This window comes from Curcuma longa, chromosome 7 (assembly GCF_044706935.1).
Source record: "Curcuma longa cultivar G26 ecotype Majalengka, Jawa Barat chromosome 7, ITB_CL_G26_1.1, whole genome shotgun sequence".
Classification (NCBI taxonomy): Eukaryota; Viridiplantae; Streptophyta; class Magnoliopsida; order Zingiberales; family Zingiberaceae; genus Curcuma; species Curcuma longa.
The window spans coordinates 3,467,845-3,487,698 of NC_133867.1; the positions used below are offsets into that span (position 1 = coordinate 3,467,845).

Genomic DNA, 19,854 nt, shown 5'->3' on the forward strand with positions numbered 1-19,854 from the left:
TAATCGATCAGTTGATCGATTACCACTTGTCCGTGGGCAATAAATCGGGTTGGTGATCGATTCACCCACCCATTTTTAATACTTTCCCCGTTCAAAACCCACCTTCAAACCCTAAACCCAACCTCAAACCCTAACCCCAACCGAGCTTCCACTCTAGTCGGTTGTGATCCTTCCCCTCTTCCTACGGTTCCTTGAACATCGTCGGCAAACAAATGGCACCGAGGTAATCTTCCTTATCCTTTCTCCTTCATTTCATCACTATTATACAGAAGCTTGTTTAGTTACACTAATGTTGGTTATGATGGTGTTTTCGTCTCCTCCATGTTCCCTGCCGTGGCTTTATTTTTGCTTTTGCCCGTTCTTCGGTTGCCTTGTGTTCATATTATGTCATGTCTATGATCATAGGAAGAAGTCTAAGGGAAACCCTTCTGGTGAGGGCACCTCCCGATCTCCACCACCACCTTCACAACCTACATCTAGACCTCAGCCACCCACTGACTCTAGGTTTCCCTAATGCTGCTCTTCAGGAAGCTTTTGCTAGATCTTCCTTTCAACTCATTCCTCCACGTGCAGTGGATAGACAATTTGTGCATGATTATTATTTTTCTATCTATCAGCTTATAGAGCACTATCAATTGTCATCTGTAGTGTACTGTGAGCGTGCGGTCAATCTTGATCATCTCGCCGAATTCTATAACAATCTTCACACTACTGATGGATCAATTATAGAACTCGGGTAGCCAAGACCAATATTGATTTCAGCTATAGGATTCTGTCTGACTACCTTGCTTGTCGACCAGCTCAGTCTGATTTTGTCTGCTTTCCGGTATTACCCGAGGTCCTCCCTCCTCCGTTTGATCAGGTCACCATTGATCTGATGCATCAGCAGCTTCTCCATCGTCCCCGTCCTGATGGACCGGATGGCGGTATCACCGCCTTTCGAGCTCTTAGGATGTCTGCAGTTGACTATATTTTGTTTAAGATCGTTGTCAACTGTATTCTTCCCATCACCTCTAGAGCTTTAGCTGTCATTCGACCTCCCCATCTGTTTATGGTCTATGCTCTACTTCAGCGGCTTGATGTTGACATCGCCGCTAACATCTTTGCTTCTATTATCCATCATACCTCGCCGGTGAACGGCAAAGTGCACATGCCTTACGGCAACATTCTCACCGGGTGGTTAGAGTCCTTGGGTATCAATGTGACTAGGGGCAAGGTCGAAAAGATGACCAAGAAGTATTCTAGACTTGGAGTTCGAGCCTTCTCGAAGTCCAAGATCACTACACGGTTCGGGGAGGTGAGATGGGTAGATGGGAGAGCACCAGGGACACTTCCACTACCGGCTGCTGCGCCAGTTGCTATGGATGTTGAGGATCCAGCCGATGATGAGGGAGCAGTTGGTGCTGAGGATGAGGATGATCCGGACTACGTGGCGGAGCCAGACTACCAGGTTCAGATAGAGGCACTGGAGGCGCGATTCACCGAGCTTGGAGTGCGGATTGACACAGGATTTTCGGAGCTCGGGGCACGGATGGACTCCGGCTTCACGGAGATCAGAGGCCAGATGACCGGCATGTACGACATGATGCAGGCTTGGATGAGCGGTCATCCACCTCCGCAGCCCTCCTCCAGTGCTCCTACAGTTGACGCTCCATTACCTACCTCTGACATGCCTCCGACGGATCCTAGTACCGGCATGATAGAGTTTACATATTATCCTGATTGATGATGCTTTGTCTGTTGACTTGTATGATGCATGTGACTTTGACTATTTTCACTGCTCTTGACTATGTAGCTTTCTACTATGTTATGTTTGGATATTTTCTGTATGATTGTCTTATATGTTTCACATATTTTGCTTTATAAATTTTCATGCCATATTTTAATGCTTATTTCTTCCTTATGTTGTGTCTGTTTCTCGTGTTTACTACTTTTCGTTAATATGCGTTAAGGGGGAGAGACGCTTGGATTAAGGGGGAGTTGGTGTGATTTGATGACCAGTCTACACCCTTTTCGGTGTTTGACAAAGGGGGAGAGGATGGACTTAAGTTTAGGAATTAGGGAGAGGATGGTTACTGAACTTAACTATTATTCTCCAAAGATAATGAACTTAATTGTTGTAGGGGGAGGATCTTGATCTCCTTACTTACATATATGAAAGGGAGGATTGTTGAAGCATTCCGATATTCCGACCTAAACTTAAATCGTGTTGTCAAACAACAAAAAGGGAGAGATTGTTGATGCAGTTTGTCCTGATTGTTGTTTTGATGTTGACACAGATTTAAGTTCATTTTAGGAATAAGAATTAAGTTCAATATATTCAGATTGACCAATGACAGATGAAGTCGGAGAGGGCTCGGTAGCTCGTTCTCCGGACTAGGTCAGAGAGGGCTCGGTAGCTCGTTCTCTGGACCAGATGAAGTCGGAGAGGGCTCGGTAGCTCGTTCTCCGGACTAGGTCAGAGAGGGCTCGGTAGCTCGTTCTCTGGACCAGATGAAGTCGGAGAGGGCTCGGTAGCTCGTTCTCCGGACTAGGTCAGAGAGGGCTCGGTAGCTCGTTCTCTGGACCAGATGAAGTCGGAGAGGGCTCGGTAGCTCGTTCTCCGGACTAGGTCAGAGAGGGCTCGGTAGCTCGTTCTCTGGACCAGATGAAGTCGGAGAGGGCTCGGTAGCTCGTTCTCCGGACTAGGTCAGAGAGGGCTCGGTAGCTCGTTCTCTGGACCAGATGAAGTCGGAGAGGGCTCGGTAGCTCGTTCTCCGGACTAGGTCAGAGAGGGCTCGGTAGCTCGTTCTCTGTACCGGACTATGGTCGGAGAAGGCTTAGTTGCTTGTCTCCGGACCGGATCATTGTGTTCTCTGAATACATGGTCCAATGTGGTTGACTCGAGTGAAATAGACCAAGTAATCAGATAATCGATGGATGAATCGATTAAGCCATGGCTAGGATGGTTAGTCGATCATCGGATAGATTACAGAGCATTCTGTGAGAAATTGGATTTCCCACAGAACCCATCATAATCGATTGGTCAATCGATTAAGGATAAGCTTAATCGATTCCGTGATCGATTAAAGACTTTTCTGAGGAAACCAAATAGCGACATTTAATCGATCCACTGATCGATTAAGCATGCCTTAATCGATCTCCTGATCGATTAAGCATGCCTTAATTAATCGATCTGCCTGATCGATTAAGAAGCTCTGTCTCCCGGGAAACCATGTGTTTCTTGCCCGGGACAGGTTCTGTTGCTCGGGAACTCATGAGACTGAGAGTTTCTTGCCCGGGGATAAGTTATAGAGTTTCTCCCGGGAACGCATGAGAATAAAAGGTTCTTGCCCGGGAATACATTAGAATAAGAGCTTCTTGCTCTGGAAACAAGCTTCTTGCTCGGGACAAGTCTTAGTGTTTCTTGCCCGGGAATGTATAAGAATGAGAGTTTTTGCCCGGGAATGCCTGGACATGAAAAGTCCTCGGGTGTGTCTCTCCCGGGAACGTGAGAAGAAAGTTGCCCGGGACATGGAAAAACTACTTGGAATAAGTGTTTCTTGCCCGGGAACAAGTCTTAGTGTTTCTCCCGGGACAAGTCCTAGTGTTTTTGCCCGGGAATGTATGAGAATAAGCATGTTTTTCCAGGGAACGCCTGGACATGAAAAAGTCCTCGGGCATCTAGTGTCTCTCCCGGGAACGCAGGAGAACGTTGCCCGGGACATTGAAAAAGTACTCGGGACAATATGGAAAGCAGAACAGATATAAAATCACACTAACAGTTTTACCCGGGACATGCAAGCATTATACCCGGGACATGGGAGAAGTCATCGAAAGTTCCTTAGTATTTCTCTCGGGCATAGGGAAGAACGAATATCTTTATTTTCTAGTGCTTTCTGCTGCTATTTCCTGTGATTACTAATGAATCTATGAGTTTGCAGATATTTGAATTCAAATGAAAGAACAGAGAAAGTCAGAGTTGGCTTTCTATTCTGCCAGTTTGTCTGATATCCATTTTCTGGATAAACGGTAACCGGCGACCACCGAACTAACCTGCCAATTGGAGGAGAGGATGATCTCAGTGTGCAGGAGGGCTCAGAGGGGCTCAGATGGTTCAGGCGGCCACCGAACTAACCTGCCAATGGGAGGAGAGGATGACCTCAGTGTGCAGGAGGGCTCAGTGGGGCTCAGATGGTTCAGGCGGCCACCGAACTAACCTGCCAATGGGAGGAGAGGATGACCTCAGTGTGCAGGAGGGCTCAGAGGGGCTCAGATGGTTCAGCAGGTGACGGTTGCATGAGCAGAAGAAAAGAAGGATAAAAGGAGGATGGAGGAGTGGAGAGCGATTCAAGGATTGGAGACAGAAAGAAATCTGTGATTCTGTGAATTGTGAACTCTCTACTTGCGTTCATTGCTCTTGCTTGAGTTCTCGCCTGAGGTGAAGCAAGCGTTGGTGTTCTTGCTCTCGGGTGAACCTTCTGATCTTCTGTTGGTGTTGTGATTGAGTTGAGGCAGCGGTGCTGTAAGTTGTTATTGTTCTGATAACTGCCTCAACCTCCTTCTTATCTCTGTGCTTAATTCATATCTGTGAGATTTGTTGTGGAGAGGTCTCTCCACCGAGAAGGAGCATTATCTAGCCGGATTCATCCGGGGTGTGATCTACCGAAGATCAAGGAATCGTCCACCTTACGGACACGCCGAGGAGTAGGGGCAAGTTATCCCCGAACCTCGTACATCTTTGTGTTAGTTTCTTCTCTGCTTTGTTAGCTGTATTTCTTTCTATTTCCGCTGCGTACTAACTCATTGTAGGAGAAAAATCGATTGAAAAGAGAGGCTATTCACTCCCCCCCTCTCTAGCCATCTCCCGGATCCTAACAAAAGGCAACCCAATTCCCCTTGGGCCTATGCAAAGCTGGCCTAACTTTCATAGTCGTGCATGATACAACACTATGATACTCGGGCATGAAAGCCATGCCTAGCTTGACACGGGTATAGACGGGTCATCCTAGGAATCTACTATCAAATCCATTTACAATTTGAACTTCAATACCAACTAACTATATAGTTCAAAGTAAGGCATAATAATATTAAAATGTGGATTACCTTGATTACTCAACTCTTCATTATCTTTAATGTAGGATTTAATTATATCATACCCTAGATTAATCAAATATTGGCACAACCAAATCTACTCTAGGCTATCTCTCAACAACACCTAGATAACTCCATTTATCCTCGACAATCAATTTATTTCCAATTTAGGGTCTAATTAGAACTCTAGTTTAACTCAAGTCACTTTCCTAAACTTCAAATTGCTAAAGTGGAAATGTTACAAAACATCTAACCTAAGCCTTTATGCTCTGACACCTTAATCCTTAGTGAGTCCTATAATTCATATTTGTTTGCTCTGTCACTTTGATTTGAAGAAACATTGATGAAATTATTAAATCTGGAAACTGTAAAAAAATTAAAAAAAATCTTTTGATCTTTTATAATCAAATAAAGCAACAAATGAAAGCTGTATTTTTGCTGCCTTTTAATGTCACTAAATTGTTGTGTCCTGATGGGCTTGCCCTTTTATAGGAAAGGTTGTCTTGAGCCACATGATACTTTTAACTAATTAAATATTCTAAAATTATTAGAAAAGGGCAAATATTCCCTATGCTTTCACGGCATCAAAATCCTTTGCAATTTATTCTTTTTGTACAAAAATCCATTTATATCACAATAACTGAAGTATGTCACAATTATCTATCGGCATAACAAACAATTGGCCATGAAATATGAATGAAAACTTAGCAGAATATTTATACAACAATAAGATACCTTTGTTAGCAAGCAACAGAAATTTAATACTTTACGAAAGGCACTTATCAAATAAAGACCTCATGTTTTAAAAATTGTTAGTGTGTTCTCGAGTGAGCATTTGATAGATACCAAAAACAACTTCTAGTCCTCTATTGTTAAATAAGTTTGAAAACTGGAGGCAAACAACAAAAGCTTCAACAGAATATTATAGATATCACAATCAATATTGCAAACGGATCAAACTAAATTTACACATATAATGATGATTGCAAGAACAAAAATAAGACAATGCCATAACTAAATAAAAATAATCATTGTTGTAACTAAGTCATATGTGACATTTGAATATGAAAAATGAAAATTATATCTAAATGTAGGCTCAACAAATTATAAAATCAGCTCCAGAATAAATTTTGAGTGGACCCAGAACCAATTCCCTTATCTATATGAATATTTGATGATTAGTATTAGAGAATGAACTAATCCTAAACTTTGTGGGATGTATGAAAAGGATTGAGTCTGTGTGATGGAAAAAAAACACCATTGGGTCTCACTACCATCTATTAGAGAAGATTTTGACTATGAGTTGTACATTTGTTTTTGACAAGGACATTCAACCGTATCTGGGGAAAATCATGACATTCTAGTTCAGTTGCAAATATTGAGTTGTGACTAATGAATGAAATTTATGAGCTTAAATAGGTGAACTAGTATTTAACTTGGGCTTAAGCATTTTAGGCCAGTGGTTGTGTCTAACAAATTAACGGGTTAGTTCACTGATATATATCGATTGTGACAATTTATATCAAAGTAGACCTATCCTAGACATAGTGGGGTGTTTAGAAAGGGGTGCTTGTATGAGGGTAGAGTCACTATTAGACGTCACATGCCACCAATCTGGGATAATTTTAGACTTGGTATTAGATTTTAGATCATTATGGGCGACAAGTCTTGATTGGGGAGATTATGACATCATAGTTTGGTCTCATATAATGAGTTGTGAGCTAACAGAAAAGAGCTTTATAAATTTAACTATGTAACTACTGGTCATCTTGAGTTTTGAGTATTTTGGGTCAATAATGAAGTTTGATAACTACATTCGAATACCTTCCTAAAAATCATTTGGTCCATTCATAGAATTCTATTTAATGATTTTCTTAATCATCTTCATCCTTAATAACTGATCTATTTCACCTTTGACCATGCATACTAGATGATGTTACTTGGCACATTTATAATTGGGGATGGACCTGTAATTGGCATGATTTCAGTGGTAAATGCTCATAGGTTTTAATAATGAGCATAAATGACCTTGCTGAATTAAGGGATGTGTTAAAAGTTGGTATATATTTCTTAATTAAAGCTTTAAATTTGAGATAAGAAAAATGATTAGACTAATACATTGAGAGATTTTGTTTCGGTGTCGCATGCTGTGGCATCTTCTAAAGTATTAACACATGACAATTGTGTAATTTTGTGCAATTTTTTGAGGATATTCTCGTCCCTTGACCTAATAGTTCTTAACCTATCTTGTGGTTGCTTATTGCTTGTTTAGAATGTTGCGCCCTTTTTGCCAGGAGTACTGGTCTACCTCCAAGATTTCCACTTTGTGAAGAAAATTGTTTTTAGATTTAATTCAATTTATTGGACAATATGAAAAAAAAATTTTGTTCTGCAGCATGAGGATCCATTTCATAAAGTTTGAGACTTAAAGTCAGGCTGTAAACCTTGCCTAGAACATCTTTTATGTTGTCTGATAATAACATATGTTTACAGGTTGCCATTCCAGTTGTTCCTACTATTCGAGTCCTGATTACTTTCACTAAATTTGAGGAGCTACAGCCATTGGAAGAGTTCTCGACACCTCCTTCTAGTCCCATGTGCAAGTCCCCTGAAAAAAATACATCGAGCTCATGGATTCGATGGATAAAGGTACCCTATCGCCAAAGTAACACCATGATCTTAGGACCTAGTAGCCGTGTGGAAGATATACAAGATCCATTTATGATTCCGCCCGACTATACTTGGATTACACCTGAAGCTAAAAAGAAGAGGATGCAGGAGAGCAAGATCAAATCCAAGAAGGGAAAGATTCAAACAAAGTGAATTATTGTGGATGAAAACTAAACTGAAAGATGTAATGTGATGATGCATTTGGATAGAAAAGACTATCCATTCAGAAGTTGATCTGTTTGATTGGTGATCAGCGATGATTGTTATCATGTCAAATTGTATTTCAACACTGGCCCGGGTTTATTGTTCAGTTTAATTTAGAAGATTTCAATGGATAGTCATGTACAATATCAAGTGCTTATAAACAGATTTGTTGGAATATTGTTTCACCAACTGATTCTGTCAATACTTTCAGTCAGGGCCTCAGAGTTATTGGCATGTTTGATCGACCAAACCGATACATGAAAGCCGAATCCGCGACATGTTGTGAACAAAATCACATCTTAGCCATCAGTTATAATCGATTGTGGAGTTGTTAGCCACATAACCACATGATAAGACGAACAAAAGCCAATGAATTTGTCCTAGTACAAAGGTAATAGATAATGTTACTTCAGCAAAAGGTGGAATTAGCCACTCCAGCAATCTCATACGGTCAGTTTCACGACCATATGTGAGGAGATAAATCGGGAAACTGTAGTTGACTATTACGGAGAAGGGCATTGCTTCAGTTTCTTCGAGATTCGATCCTTACTCACTTCAGCAAGTTTGCTCCACACTAACCAATTCAACAATGCCCCGGGGGCAATAGATAATGTTACATTCGTTCATGATGTAGTTGGGATTGTGAATAATCTATCGGTAGTAGCATGACTAATAGCTCGAGAGAACTATGTGATCTTTGGATATGATGCTATTTTATGTGCTATTAGTGTTACAATTCCAAGTAGAATGCATGAAAACGATAATCCATGTAATCGATAGACTTCCTACAATGACTCTAGGATTTTTCTAACCCTTCGGAAGCTATAGAATATCAAGCCTACGATGGTAAACCCTAAACCGTAAACTCTAAACCCAAAGGCCAAAGTGTTATGTGTGTTTCTTAGACTTTGTATGTGTTTGTGAAAAATGTTAAACCATGACAAACATGAGTATGAGAATTAATTAGTGAGTGGGGTGACAAGTCAAGGAGAAATAAATGTAGTAGAAACTCTACTTGACAAACATAATTCATATCGATCGAAGTGGAATCACATATGTTTGGCCATGATCATGAGGTGTGCCCACACAGATATTTTGGTTCATATTTCGTGGGAAGCTTCTTATTTATATCGACAAAATCTCTCGAACCATTATTATCTTTGGCCCAAAGGTGTGATAATTTTTATTTAGAAATAAAGCAACAAAATTGAACCCCTCCAACAATATCATTATATGAATTTAAACTTTTAAACCATATATCCGAATCTAACAACTTTCTATTAATTGAAACAACAATCGTACGTCGAAATTTGGCAACGAATAACTATCGATCATTTATGGCAATTTGAGTCTTGACTCTTCACCGATCGAGTGGAGACTTGTGCCGACAAGTCGGGTCCCTCTTTTGTGTTTCATTATCACTACCTCCCAACTGTGTTATGGGCTTAATTTTGATTGCCTTGTCGTTCAAATGCGAATAATTAGAAGTCGAGTTGTGGCCAAATCACAAATGGGTCCTATTCGGGTGATGGATAGAGAGTGGGATCTCACTGTTCCTCTTGTGTGGTTAAGGTAGGAAACGACATGCAAACGTTGGCTTCATTCAACCACTGTTGATCACAACGTTTTTCACATATTTTTATTATAATAATGATAATATAAAATAAAATTTATTTAAATATAAATAAATATATAATAAAAGATCAAATCCAATGCTATAATTAAGACAATAATCTAGATAACCAACTTTATTTAATGAGATAAAGACTTTGATTGTTTTTAATTAAATTATTGCACTTAACCATCTCCTTAGTGTATTTTGCACGATATTTGTGCATTTACTCATTTTCAATGTTCAATATATGATGTTATTTTCAATGGGATAATATATAGATTATTTGATCAAATTGATCTCGGTCGTTTATTTGGGATCGGATGGATGATATCGACAAATTACTCCCTCCTATTCACTTCTAATCCATTCTAAAAAAAGAATAACTTTCCTTATTAATTTTCTTAGAGAGTTAGATAAGGCTTATCTTTAACTTTGGCTCTTTCTACTACTTCATGATATGGCGAAGGTTGGTATTGGTCCTTTTAGATATGTTGGACAATTGCCTTTGAGATTTGTCCCCGAGCGAACTCGAGCATCAATTTCAAAGGAAACTATGATCGCTCAATGTACTATGTGAAATTGGCGATCATAAACTCATGGTATATATCACCGTTCGATGGTGAATTTGCGATCGCAATAATCACAAACCCGCGGTGTCACCATGAGGCGCAAACTCATGATTCTTCTTCTTCTTCTTCACCTTTAGCATAATTTCCTTTCCTTTTAAAAATATTTTTTAGCCCTAAATTATTTAATTTGTCCTTATTTATCCACGTGGGGCATAAAAGCTACAGTGGAAGGCATCCAAAACGGGTAGGATCGTGTCACGCTGAATAGGACTGGTGGGTCCAGCCACAACCTGCCAATGACATGCAGGTAACGGATGGATGGTCGAGGCGTGGACAGCCATGCCCGTTGCTTACGTGACGTCACTAAAGTACAATCGGAACATGCGCGCAGACGCTAGGTACGTGGAGGTTTGTTGGCCTATGCCAATCGCCAACGAAGTAGACGATGAGTCATCATCAACCGCCTTGTTTACTCCGACGAATTACGCATGCATGAATCAATCAATCGATGCATTTTTTTTCTTTATTTACTTTTCTAAGAATAAATATGGAGAAATGAATTTTAAATTTATTGTGTAATGAAATTCACATATTATGATTATCTTCGTGCATTTCTAATATATATGAAATCTTAATTGTAATCCTAATAATTCTCTTCTCATATACAAGGACTATCATATTTCAATCGAGACTATTCTTTTTTATTGTGTTTGGATGCACATTTTACGTGAAATATCTGGAATACTATATGTCTCGAGAGTTTAATTAACATAGATTTTACTAGAGCCCCTATCATATTTCTCGTGGTCCAGACCTCCCCTATCTCATTTATTTTTTAAAAGGTTCCTCATATGACTCCATCTAGATTATGATTCTGATACCACTTATTAAGCAATGAAATTCATATATTTCTACAATGATATAATATTGTACACTTTGGGTTTAAAGTTTCATGGATTTATTTTTAGACTTTAATCAAAAGTCTTCGTATCAATGAAAATATTTCATAAATATATGATCTTCTTCATATATTTTTAGAGTCGTACCTGTGTTCAATGGGGCCTAAAGCGAATAATAAAAAGTGAGCCATTTTATTACGATAATAATTATAAAGTTCAGTTTATAAATAACAAATACACTAAATTGCATAAATAAACCAGAAAGAAAATATTACATCAATAAAAAGTTAATAAATATTTGAAATAATTACATAAACATTACTCGTCTAGCTATTTTAAAGGCAAAAATATTTATCAAATGTGATAATCTAATTGTCAGACTATTTCTTTCTTAATCGACAACATTGCTAGCCCATTAGTTTATCTTGTGACATTGTTGATCGAAGATAATTTTTGATTAATGTCAACTTCAAAAAAAAATTCTACTAATGCAAATGTTATTGGTATACTTAACAAAATTTTATAAGCAATGTAAGTATTTGAGAATAAACCATTCAATTTTGCTAAACATTGTAACATATTAATTGTATTTTTTTCATTTGTTAAATAGCATCTCATGACCATCAACTTCGAACATAACTCATCACCATTAATGTTTGAATATCCATTGTGACTGAAAAATTGTTGAAGCTTCATACAAGATTTCATCAAGCTAGTTAAAGACTTACTCTTTAACTTCTCCAAATTCAATAAAAACTCAAAAATCTCTTGGTATTGTTTAAATTGTTCAAATCGAACTTGAAGAAAAGATCGAGTTTGATCAATTATAAATAGAAAATATTCAACTCTAAAAGATTCTTCACTTGATTGTGTCACATTATCATCGCCACTTTCATCAAATTGTTTCTTTCTTTGAATGATGCATTTTTCTCTAAATTTAGGTTCAATTCCCATTTCACTTGCCATTTGTATAGCTTCATTCATGGCACTAGCAAACCCCTCTTCTCTAAACTCATTAAGAAATTGATCAAGTCCTTGTAAGAGGTTGATCGCAATATCAATATTCATATCATCAGATTGAATAAACTTATTCACAATATTTATTGCTCGTAACAAGTTATATGACATTACCATTCTAAGCAAGAACTCAAAACTCTCAAGATTATCTAGTGCTAAATTCTCAGTATCACTCTTTGTTTTAAAATCTTTAGCAACTTCAGCCAAGTCAAGTAAAATATCTCTTATATGTACAATTTGCTATTTTATGACTTTTACACTGTCAACATGACCTTCCCAATGGGTATGTTACAATGTCTTAATGGTCAAACTAGGCAACTTATCTTTAAAAATTTTTAAATCTCTTTGTAGAGGAAGAAAATAATGTGTAAATGCATTGCGCCACTCCAAAGAAGGACTTGGCTTTAGGACAACATTCCACCATATCACTAAGGCTAGGGCTGTAAATGAACTGAATGTTCGTGAATAAGCTTGGTGTTCAAATTGGTAAAAGCTTATTTATGTGCATTCAATACACACAAGATCAATTAAATAAACAAGCTCAAACAATTTGTTAAACTAAACAAACCAGCTTGAATACATATGTGTTCAGCTCGTTAATGTTCATGAATAATGTTTGTGAACAACGTTCGTGAATAATATTTGTGAGTAATGTTCATGAAAAATATTTGTAAACCATATTCATCAATAAAATTCTTATCAACATACTAAATAAAGAAAGAAAGTTTCAAAATTAACAAATAAATTTGTATTATAAAACTCAATAACCAACCAAACAAATTTAAAATGCAAAAGTTTCAAATAATCAAACAAGCTTAAATTGAGAGCTCGATAATATCTAAATGAACCAAGCTTAAATCAAGCTCAAGCTTATAAAAAAAGAAACCAAGCTAAGCTTGAACAATCATTTCAAAAGTTTGATTCATTTTAAGATCGGCTTGGCTTGACTTGGCAACCTTATCACACAAGTTTGAACACCATAAAGTTTGACTCAACTTGACTTGTTTACAACCCTAACTAAGGCCAAAGTAAGATTATGACAACCACATGGTGTGTAAAAAGCTCTAGGATTTATATCAAGCAATCTTTTTTGTACACCTTTGTATCTTCCACTCATGTTAGACCCATTGTTGTACCTCTATCCTCTTATGTCATCAATGTCAAGCCCAACTCTAGTTAACACATTCAAAAGTTCGCTTGATAATCCAAGACCTGATGTGTCATCCACCTTCAAAAACTTAACCCAATATTTTCTACTTTTGGTATGTCTATCGAATCATCCAAGCATCGTAGCACTAAAGACATTTGTTCTTGATGACTCGCATATGGAGTACAATTAAGTATTACTGAAAAATATCTTGCATTTTAACTTTTGCAATGATTGCCCTTTACATTTTGTTTGTCAAAGTCTCTATCAATTCATTTTGAATTTTAAGACTAAAATATGTACACTGAGATTTCCTTGTTTCACAATGTTGAACATGCTCCTCCATCAGTAGATTAAACTCAGCAACCATTTCTATCATTTGAAAAAATAGTCCATTATTCTCAACATAAAATTTCTCATCATCTTCTCGAAAGGCCAAAGTATTTTTGGCAAGAGTTTTTACAATGGACATTATTCTTGTTAACACTTACCTTCAATATTGTCTTTCTTTGTTGATTTGAAGAAGTTGTATACTGTAACCAATTGTTTGATTTTTTTCAACCTCTTTTCTAATTCAACCCAAGCAATCATACAATCCATATGGTCTCTACTAGCTTCATGATATTTAAGACTTCTATGCATATTACGCGAGTCTTTATATCCATTACTATCCAAATTTTCCATTCTACTCATCATTTGTTTAATCTTGAACAACTTGCAATAGAAGTAAAATATTCTATCCAATGAAATAGAATATACAAGCTATCTTCTATATAATATTTATCAATTTGCCTTACTCGTGTATAATGCGATGAATCAAAATGTCTGTTATTACTATCCTTGGGAAATAAAAATTCATCCACTCTTTTTCGACTAATTTCTACTAAGTAATCTCTCAGTTTTTAATAGATGTTATTTCAATTTTTAAGATCCTTTAAATTCAGAATCGAAGTTAATTTTTCATGTTCAGAGTCTTTTTTTAAGTTCTCATTCAACTCAATTAAATTGGCAACCTCAGTCAATTCTTCAGTTTCATAGTGACTTTTTTCTTAAATCACTAAATTATCTCTTAATTTCTCTATTTCTATTTTACTACTTTTAATAAAATATTTATTAATATCATCGACTTGACTTTGAGTTAATGTCTCTTCCCTTTATTTCATTCTTCTCTTTGGAGCTCCATACAGATATTTAGAAAGTATTTTAAATGTTCTTTTATTATATCTATAAATTATAAAAGTGAATATATAACTCAACAATTCATAATGAAATTAATTCAAATCATAATTTTAATCTTCAAACCTAATTTTAGAAAATTAGGGCTTGTAGTATCCAAATTTAAGGATTTTCAAATTTATACCTCAACTTCTCAAAATTCCAGCTCCTACATAAAATTTATTAGCATCTAATTTAAAATTGAATCAAAATCAAACAATTAATTGGGTTGCATTTTATCCACCTCGAATTCGATCGAACGAACTAATAATTCAAACAACAAAGTAGTTGAAATCGAAGCTCAAGGAGAAAGACAGTTTTGCTGGTGGTTGCCAGTAGGAGAGGTGTCCATCAGTGATGATGACGTGCGAGGGCCATGATTAGGAGTTGAATTGAATATTTACCTAACCATGTAATAGAGGGCTAATGGATTTATGTGTATGAATATAAATACTTATTTATTTATTTTTATTTTTTTTAATTCGTGCTTTTATCATATGCCATCAATAATACAAGCATAATTAAAAAAATTGAGCTCCTAGGCGGGCCCTGGAATAGCTATCTATTGGACTCATAAAAGATTCTTCAACTGAGGTAATGGTTGTGACTAAAGGTTCAAAGGAATCGAGTCGACTCAAGAGTTTTTCGAACTAGTTCGAATAATATTTGATTTGCATTTAAAATTATCAAATTTGAGCTGAGTTCGAACATGTTCGATAATTTTTCAAATCGAATTCGAATCTATAATATTGTGTTGGACTATTCACGAGCCGTTCGAATTAAGACAACTAAAGTTTGATTCAGCTCAAATTAAAATTCAAATAATTCGAATCGAACTCGAATAATTTAAGATATTTCGAATTAAAGTTTGATTCCGCTCGAATTAAAGTTTGAATAATTTGAATCAAATTCAAATTTGAATCATATTTCGAATCAAACTCGAGCCAAAATTATTGATATTTTCGAAGTTTCGAATCGAATTTGAATATATATATATATATATATATATATTTCGAGTTGGAATTCAAATATTAATATTTTATATTATTTGATTTGATTCGATTCGTTTGGACCTTAATCTGGCTGAAACATATTCTTCAGCTCATGGACATGATTAGCAATTGGAATAGATTAAGCAGGCAAGATTATGCCCCTTAATCCACTTATTTAATTATTAACTAAACTGGAAATTAACGGAGATGCATGAAATGAAAGTCCACTGGCATTGCCACACTGACGCAGTCCGTTTCATTCATGGCGATGCGCATCTCCTCTTGATCCTGACCTTGAATCCGTTCTTCATGTGGAGGATTATCGACAGCTTCGGCTCCACTGGATGCCCTTCCACCGCCTCCAGACGGAACCTGTAGACCACCGCCGCCGCCGCCGCCTTCATCTGCGTGAAGGCCACCTCCTTCCCCAGGCACGTCCGCGGCCCTGAATTGAACGACATGAACTTGTAGGAAGGCTCGTGCCTCAGCCGCCCCTTCTCCGAGATCCACCGCTCCGGCCGGAACTCGCCGCAGTCCTCCCCCCACACCCCGTCCATCCGCCCGATCGCGTAGAGCGACACCAAGATCTTGGCGCCCGGCTCCACCTTTTGCCCGCTCGGCAGCACATCGGGCCCGACCGCCTCCTTTTGCTCGATGGGAACCGGCGGGAACAGCCTCAGCGCCTCCAACAGCGCGGCGTGGAGGTACACCATCTTCCCCAGCTCCTCTTCCTCGAACACCGCCGAGCCCGAGCTCGAGCTCGATCGTTCTGCTAATATGGTCTTCAATTCCTCCAGTATTTTCTCTTCTGCCGTGGGATTCTTGGACAGCGACCAAAAGAACCATGAGAGAGCTGCACCGGTGGTGTCCCTTCCGGCGAGCATATAGTTGACGGCCGTGTCGCGGAGGAACTTGTGGTCGATTTCTGTTCCTTGTTGGTCGTAGTCGTTCATGTAAGACGAGAGTAGATCGGTGCTCGTTTGGGTTCGGTTGGAGTTCTTCCTCTTCTCCGCAACGCATTCCGCTATGAAACGATCTATTTCCTTCCACGCCGCGGCCATCTTCCTCTCCGCCGCCCCGACGCGGTGCCGTCTCATCCACTTCCACCACGCCGGCGGCACGGTGTAGCGGAGCAGCACGGTCTCCATGGCGTCGTCCACGGCCCGCGCGAAGGGGACCGTCGGGAAGTCTATGGAGAGGCAGCAGGGGTCGACGCCGAAGACCAGGTAGGCGGTCATGTCGAAGGTCAGCCGCAGGAACACGTCCTGCAAGTCCACGGCCGCCCCTCGTCGCGCGACCTCGTCGAGGAGCGGGAGCAGCCCCTTCTCGACCTTGTCGCGGCTGGCCGCGGCGACGAATGACCGGAAGCTCCTCTGGCCGACGAGGGCGTGCGCCTTTGCGCGTTGCCGCCTCCATCGCTCCCCGTCGGAGATAAAGATGCCGTCGCCGAGGATGTCGAAGATGTCGGCGAATTCGTCGCCCTTGGGATAGTTGTGGAAATTGGTGTTGAAGATGTGCTGCAGGTTTGCAGGGTCGCAGGTGACGATGTAGTTCAGGTCGAGGAACCAGGGACCTCGGAAGGAGAAGGTGCACCCTGTCTCCCGGAGGAGCTCGCTACCCCAATTGTGCAGTCTGTGGAAGTTGACAAGGAGACCGGGAAACATCCCGGCGAGCGGCCAGTTCACCGGGACAGTGCTCGGAGTTCCGAAAAAGAAGCGGTAGTAACAGTAGAAGAGGGCAAGACAGAGCAAGGAGATGAGGAACTCGGGATAAACTTGGAGGAGAGCCATGAAGAACCAACAACCGTCATTGCCACCAGCCATGGTTTGAGCTAATTTGAAGGAGGAAAGTGGGTTTTGGAACTGTTATATAGATCAATAGATAGACAATCATTAATCAAGCAATACACGTGAACTGTTAAACAATTCTTAATATCAGTACTAGAGAGAACTCAACATGAGACTAAACATGCAACTCTAAACATGCAGAAATAAAATGTAGAAGCAACTAAATGACACCGAAAGACTTTAACACAATTGACACTGATAAGTTCCAAGATCTATCCACGGTTCCGCTGCCACACACACCAACACGCACCCTTGCCTTCTTCTTCTTTAGCTTAACTTTTCCTTTCCTTTAGCTGCAGTAAGAGAAAAAATGCAACTATAAGCAAATAGCTTAGTAAGTGCTTTCTAACTCACAAAAAACACAAAGAAGTGCACATGTAATCTCTTTAAAACTTTCATGCTCTTGTAAAAGAAAATCACATGCTTTCTACATTCATAATGACTTGTACTTAAACTCATGAAACATGTTAACATTGAACTTGCTTATACTTATACTCATGAAACATTGAACTTGCTTATACTTATACTTATGAAACATGTAAACATTGAACTTGCTTATACTTATACTTATGAAACATGTAAACATTAAACTTGCTTATACTTATGCTTATGAAATATGTAAACATTGAACTTGCTTATACTTATACTTATGAAACATGTAAACATTGAACTTGCTTATACTTATGCTTATGAAACATGTAAACATTGAACTTGCTTATACTTATACTTCATAAATTTATAAATACTGAAAACTTACTTATACTTATAACTTACTTTAAAATAAATATTCAAACTTCTTTTGGGCCCAGGCATAGTACCAAAGCGCGCTCCCTAATAGAAATTGGGGTAGCGAGCCACCAGTCCCACGAGGGCAAAGACTTGGTCTTACCAGGGCTAAGACCTTGGAATTGGTAACCTGAATTTGTTTTACGACAACCTTGGAAGTCGGGTACTAGCCTCTTCAAAGTAATATAACTTGTTGTCTTTAGTACTCATATAATAGAATGCCTTGGCATGTCTTTAAATACTTGATATGTTTTGCTTCTCAAATTCTTGAATTAGGGATCCTTTCAAGACCTTGGTCTTCTCTTGCTTATAACTTCTCATCAACTTTAAAAAGGACTTAGAATGATAAAAGAATACTTTTTTTTCACATGCATATGGACTTTTAAATAAAACTAGAGTTTCATATGTGAAGCGAAAATAACCATGTGAAACAAAAATAACCATTCAACATTCTACATATTATTTTGACAAGATAAATAATTCTACGATAGCACGAAAAACATCGAGAACAACCCTTACTGCAGGTGAGGAGTACTTACATCTTTCTTCTTGTACTTACTAACGAAAAATCCTATGGTTGAGGACTTCGAAACTCTTGCGTACTTAGAATCCTTTGTGTATGCCCGAATCTTACAAATAAGACCCTCGTTTCCTTCTTTTGGCCGACCACCACAAGGAAGAAGAGGAAGGAGAGGAAGAGAGGAAGGAAGATACGAATAAGGCCCTTGCTCCCTTCTCTTGGCCGGCCACCCTCTTCTGTTTTTGCCCAAAAGAATATGACGGCAAAACCCTAAATTTTCTCTCTAACTTCCCCTTTTTATACTAATGGAGCATCTCTTCGTGTCTAACTTTTATAATTATAATGTTTCCCCATTTTATAACAGAAATTCCCTACGAGACTAATGGCTATTACTATCATTTCCTTATCACTATTATTTAGAGGTTCAAGGTTTGAACCTTGGCCATTTCAAGTTTTTTTTTTTAGAAAACTTTATAAAAAATCTACGAGGAAATTTACGGGCGTTACAGCTAAAACCCTAGGCCATTGATTTTTTGTGGCTTAAAAAGTTAAAAATATCATGGCTTAGAGAGTGAAAGCAGGCGAGGGGAAAGGGGAGATCGGAACGAGAATAATCTCTAGGGATAGTGAAGGAGCGTGATGGAGGATGGAGCTCAGTTGACAAACACCGAGATGATAGAGGCAGAAGCGCAACCTCTCCGCCTCAGTTGGATGCTGCTCCCGCTAGGTAGGGTGGCCTCAACAACATCTAGGAGACCCTCAGCCATGACTGTTAGTTCATCCAGTACAACGTATTTGGAAACATCTTCGAGGTTACCTCCAACTACAATCCCCCAATCATGGCCATCGGCAAGGGAGCCTATGGGATCGTATGGTGAGTTGTGTCCCTCTCCCTTGGTTTTTCCCCTTCGAGATGGTGATACATCTGAATTGATCTGCATGAATGTGATCCCGATTCTGCTTTTCAGGAAAGATATTTTTTCTTCTCTTTTACAGGGTTTGCCTATCTGAATCCTTGTTGCCTATATTGGGTTATAGCTTGGCTTTGAATTCGGAGATGGGCGAGCATGTTGCGATAAAGAAGATAGCTGTTACAGCCCGAGAGATGGTCGCCCGAAAAATTTCGGCGGCATCTCCCCTGTAACAATTCAACTTTTCCTGAATACATAGTAATACAAAGGTCCACACGGCCTTCTACAATCCAACATACATATACAAGGGCCCACACGACCAAACATACACATTTTGCTACATCAAGTACATAAGGGCCCACACGACCACAACTACATTAAATCCACAT

At 38.9% G+C, this 19,854-nt stretch overlaps 1 protein-coding gene and 1 pseudogene across 1 annotated transcript; one reads left to right on the forward strand and one right to left on the reverse strand.

Annotated features, from left to right (window-relative positions):
* Positions 1–1,726, forward strand: part of LOC141831816 (uncharacterized) — a 6,875-nt pseudogene extending 5,149 nt beyond the window's left edge.
* Positions 1,727–15,426: 13,700 nt separating this feature from the next.
* Positions 15,427–17,259, reverse strand: LOC141831938 (noroxomaritidine synthase-like). The gene has a single exon (XM_074719369.1). The coding sequence runs from the start codon at positions 17,222–17,224 to the stop codon at positions 15,662–15,664; it is 1,563 nt and encodes a 520-aa protein (XP_074575470.1). The 5' UTR covers positions 17,225–17,259; the 3' UTR covers positions 15,427–15,661.
* Between the last annotated feature and the right edge of the window lie 2,595 nt (positions 17,260–19,854).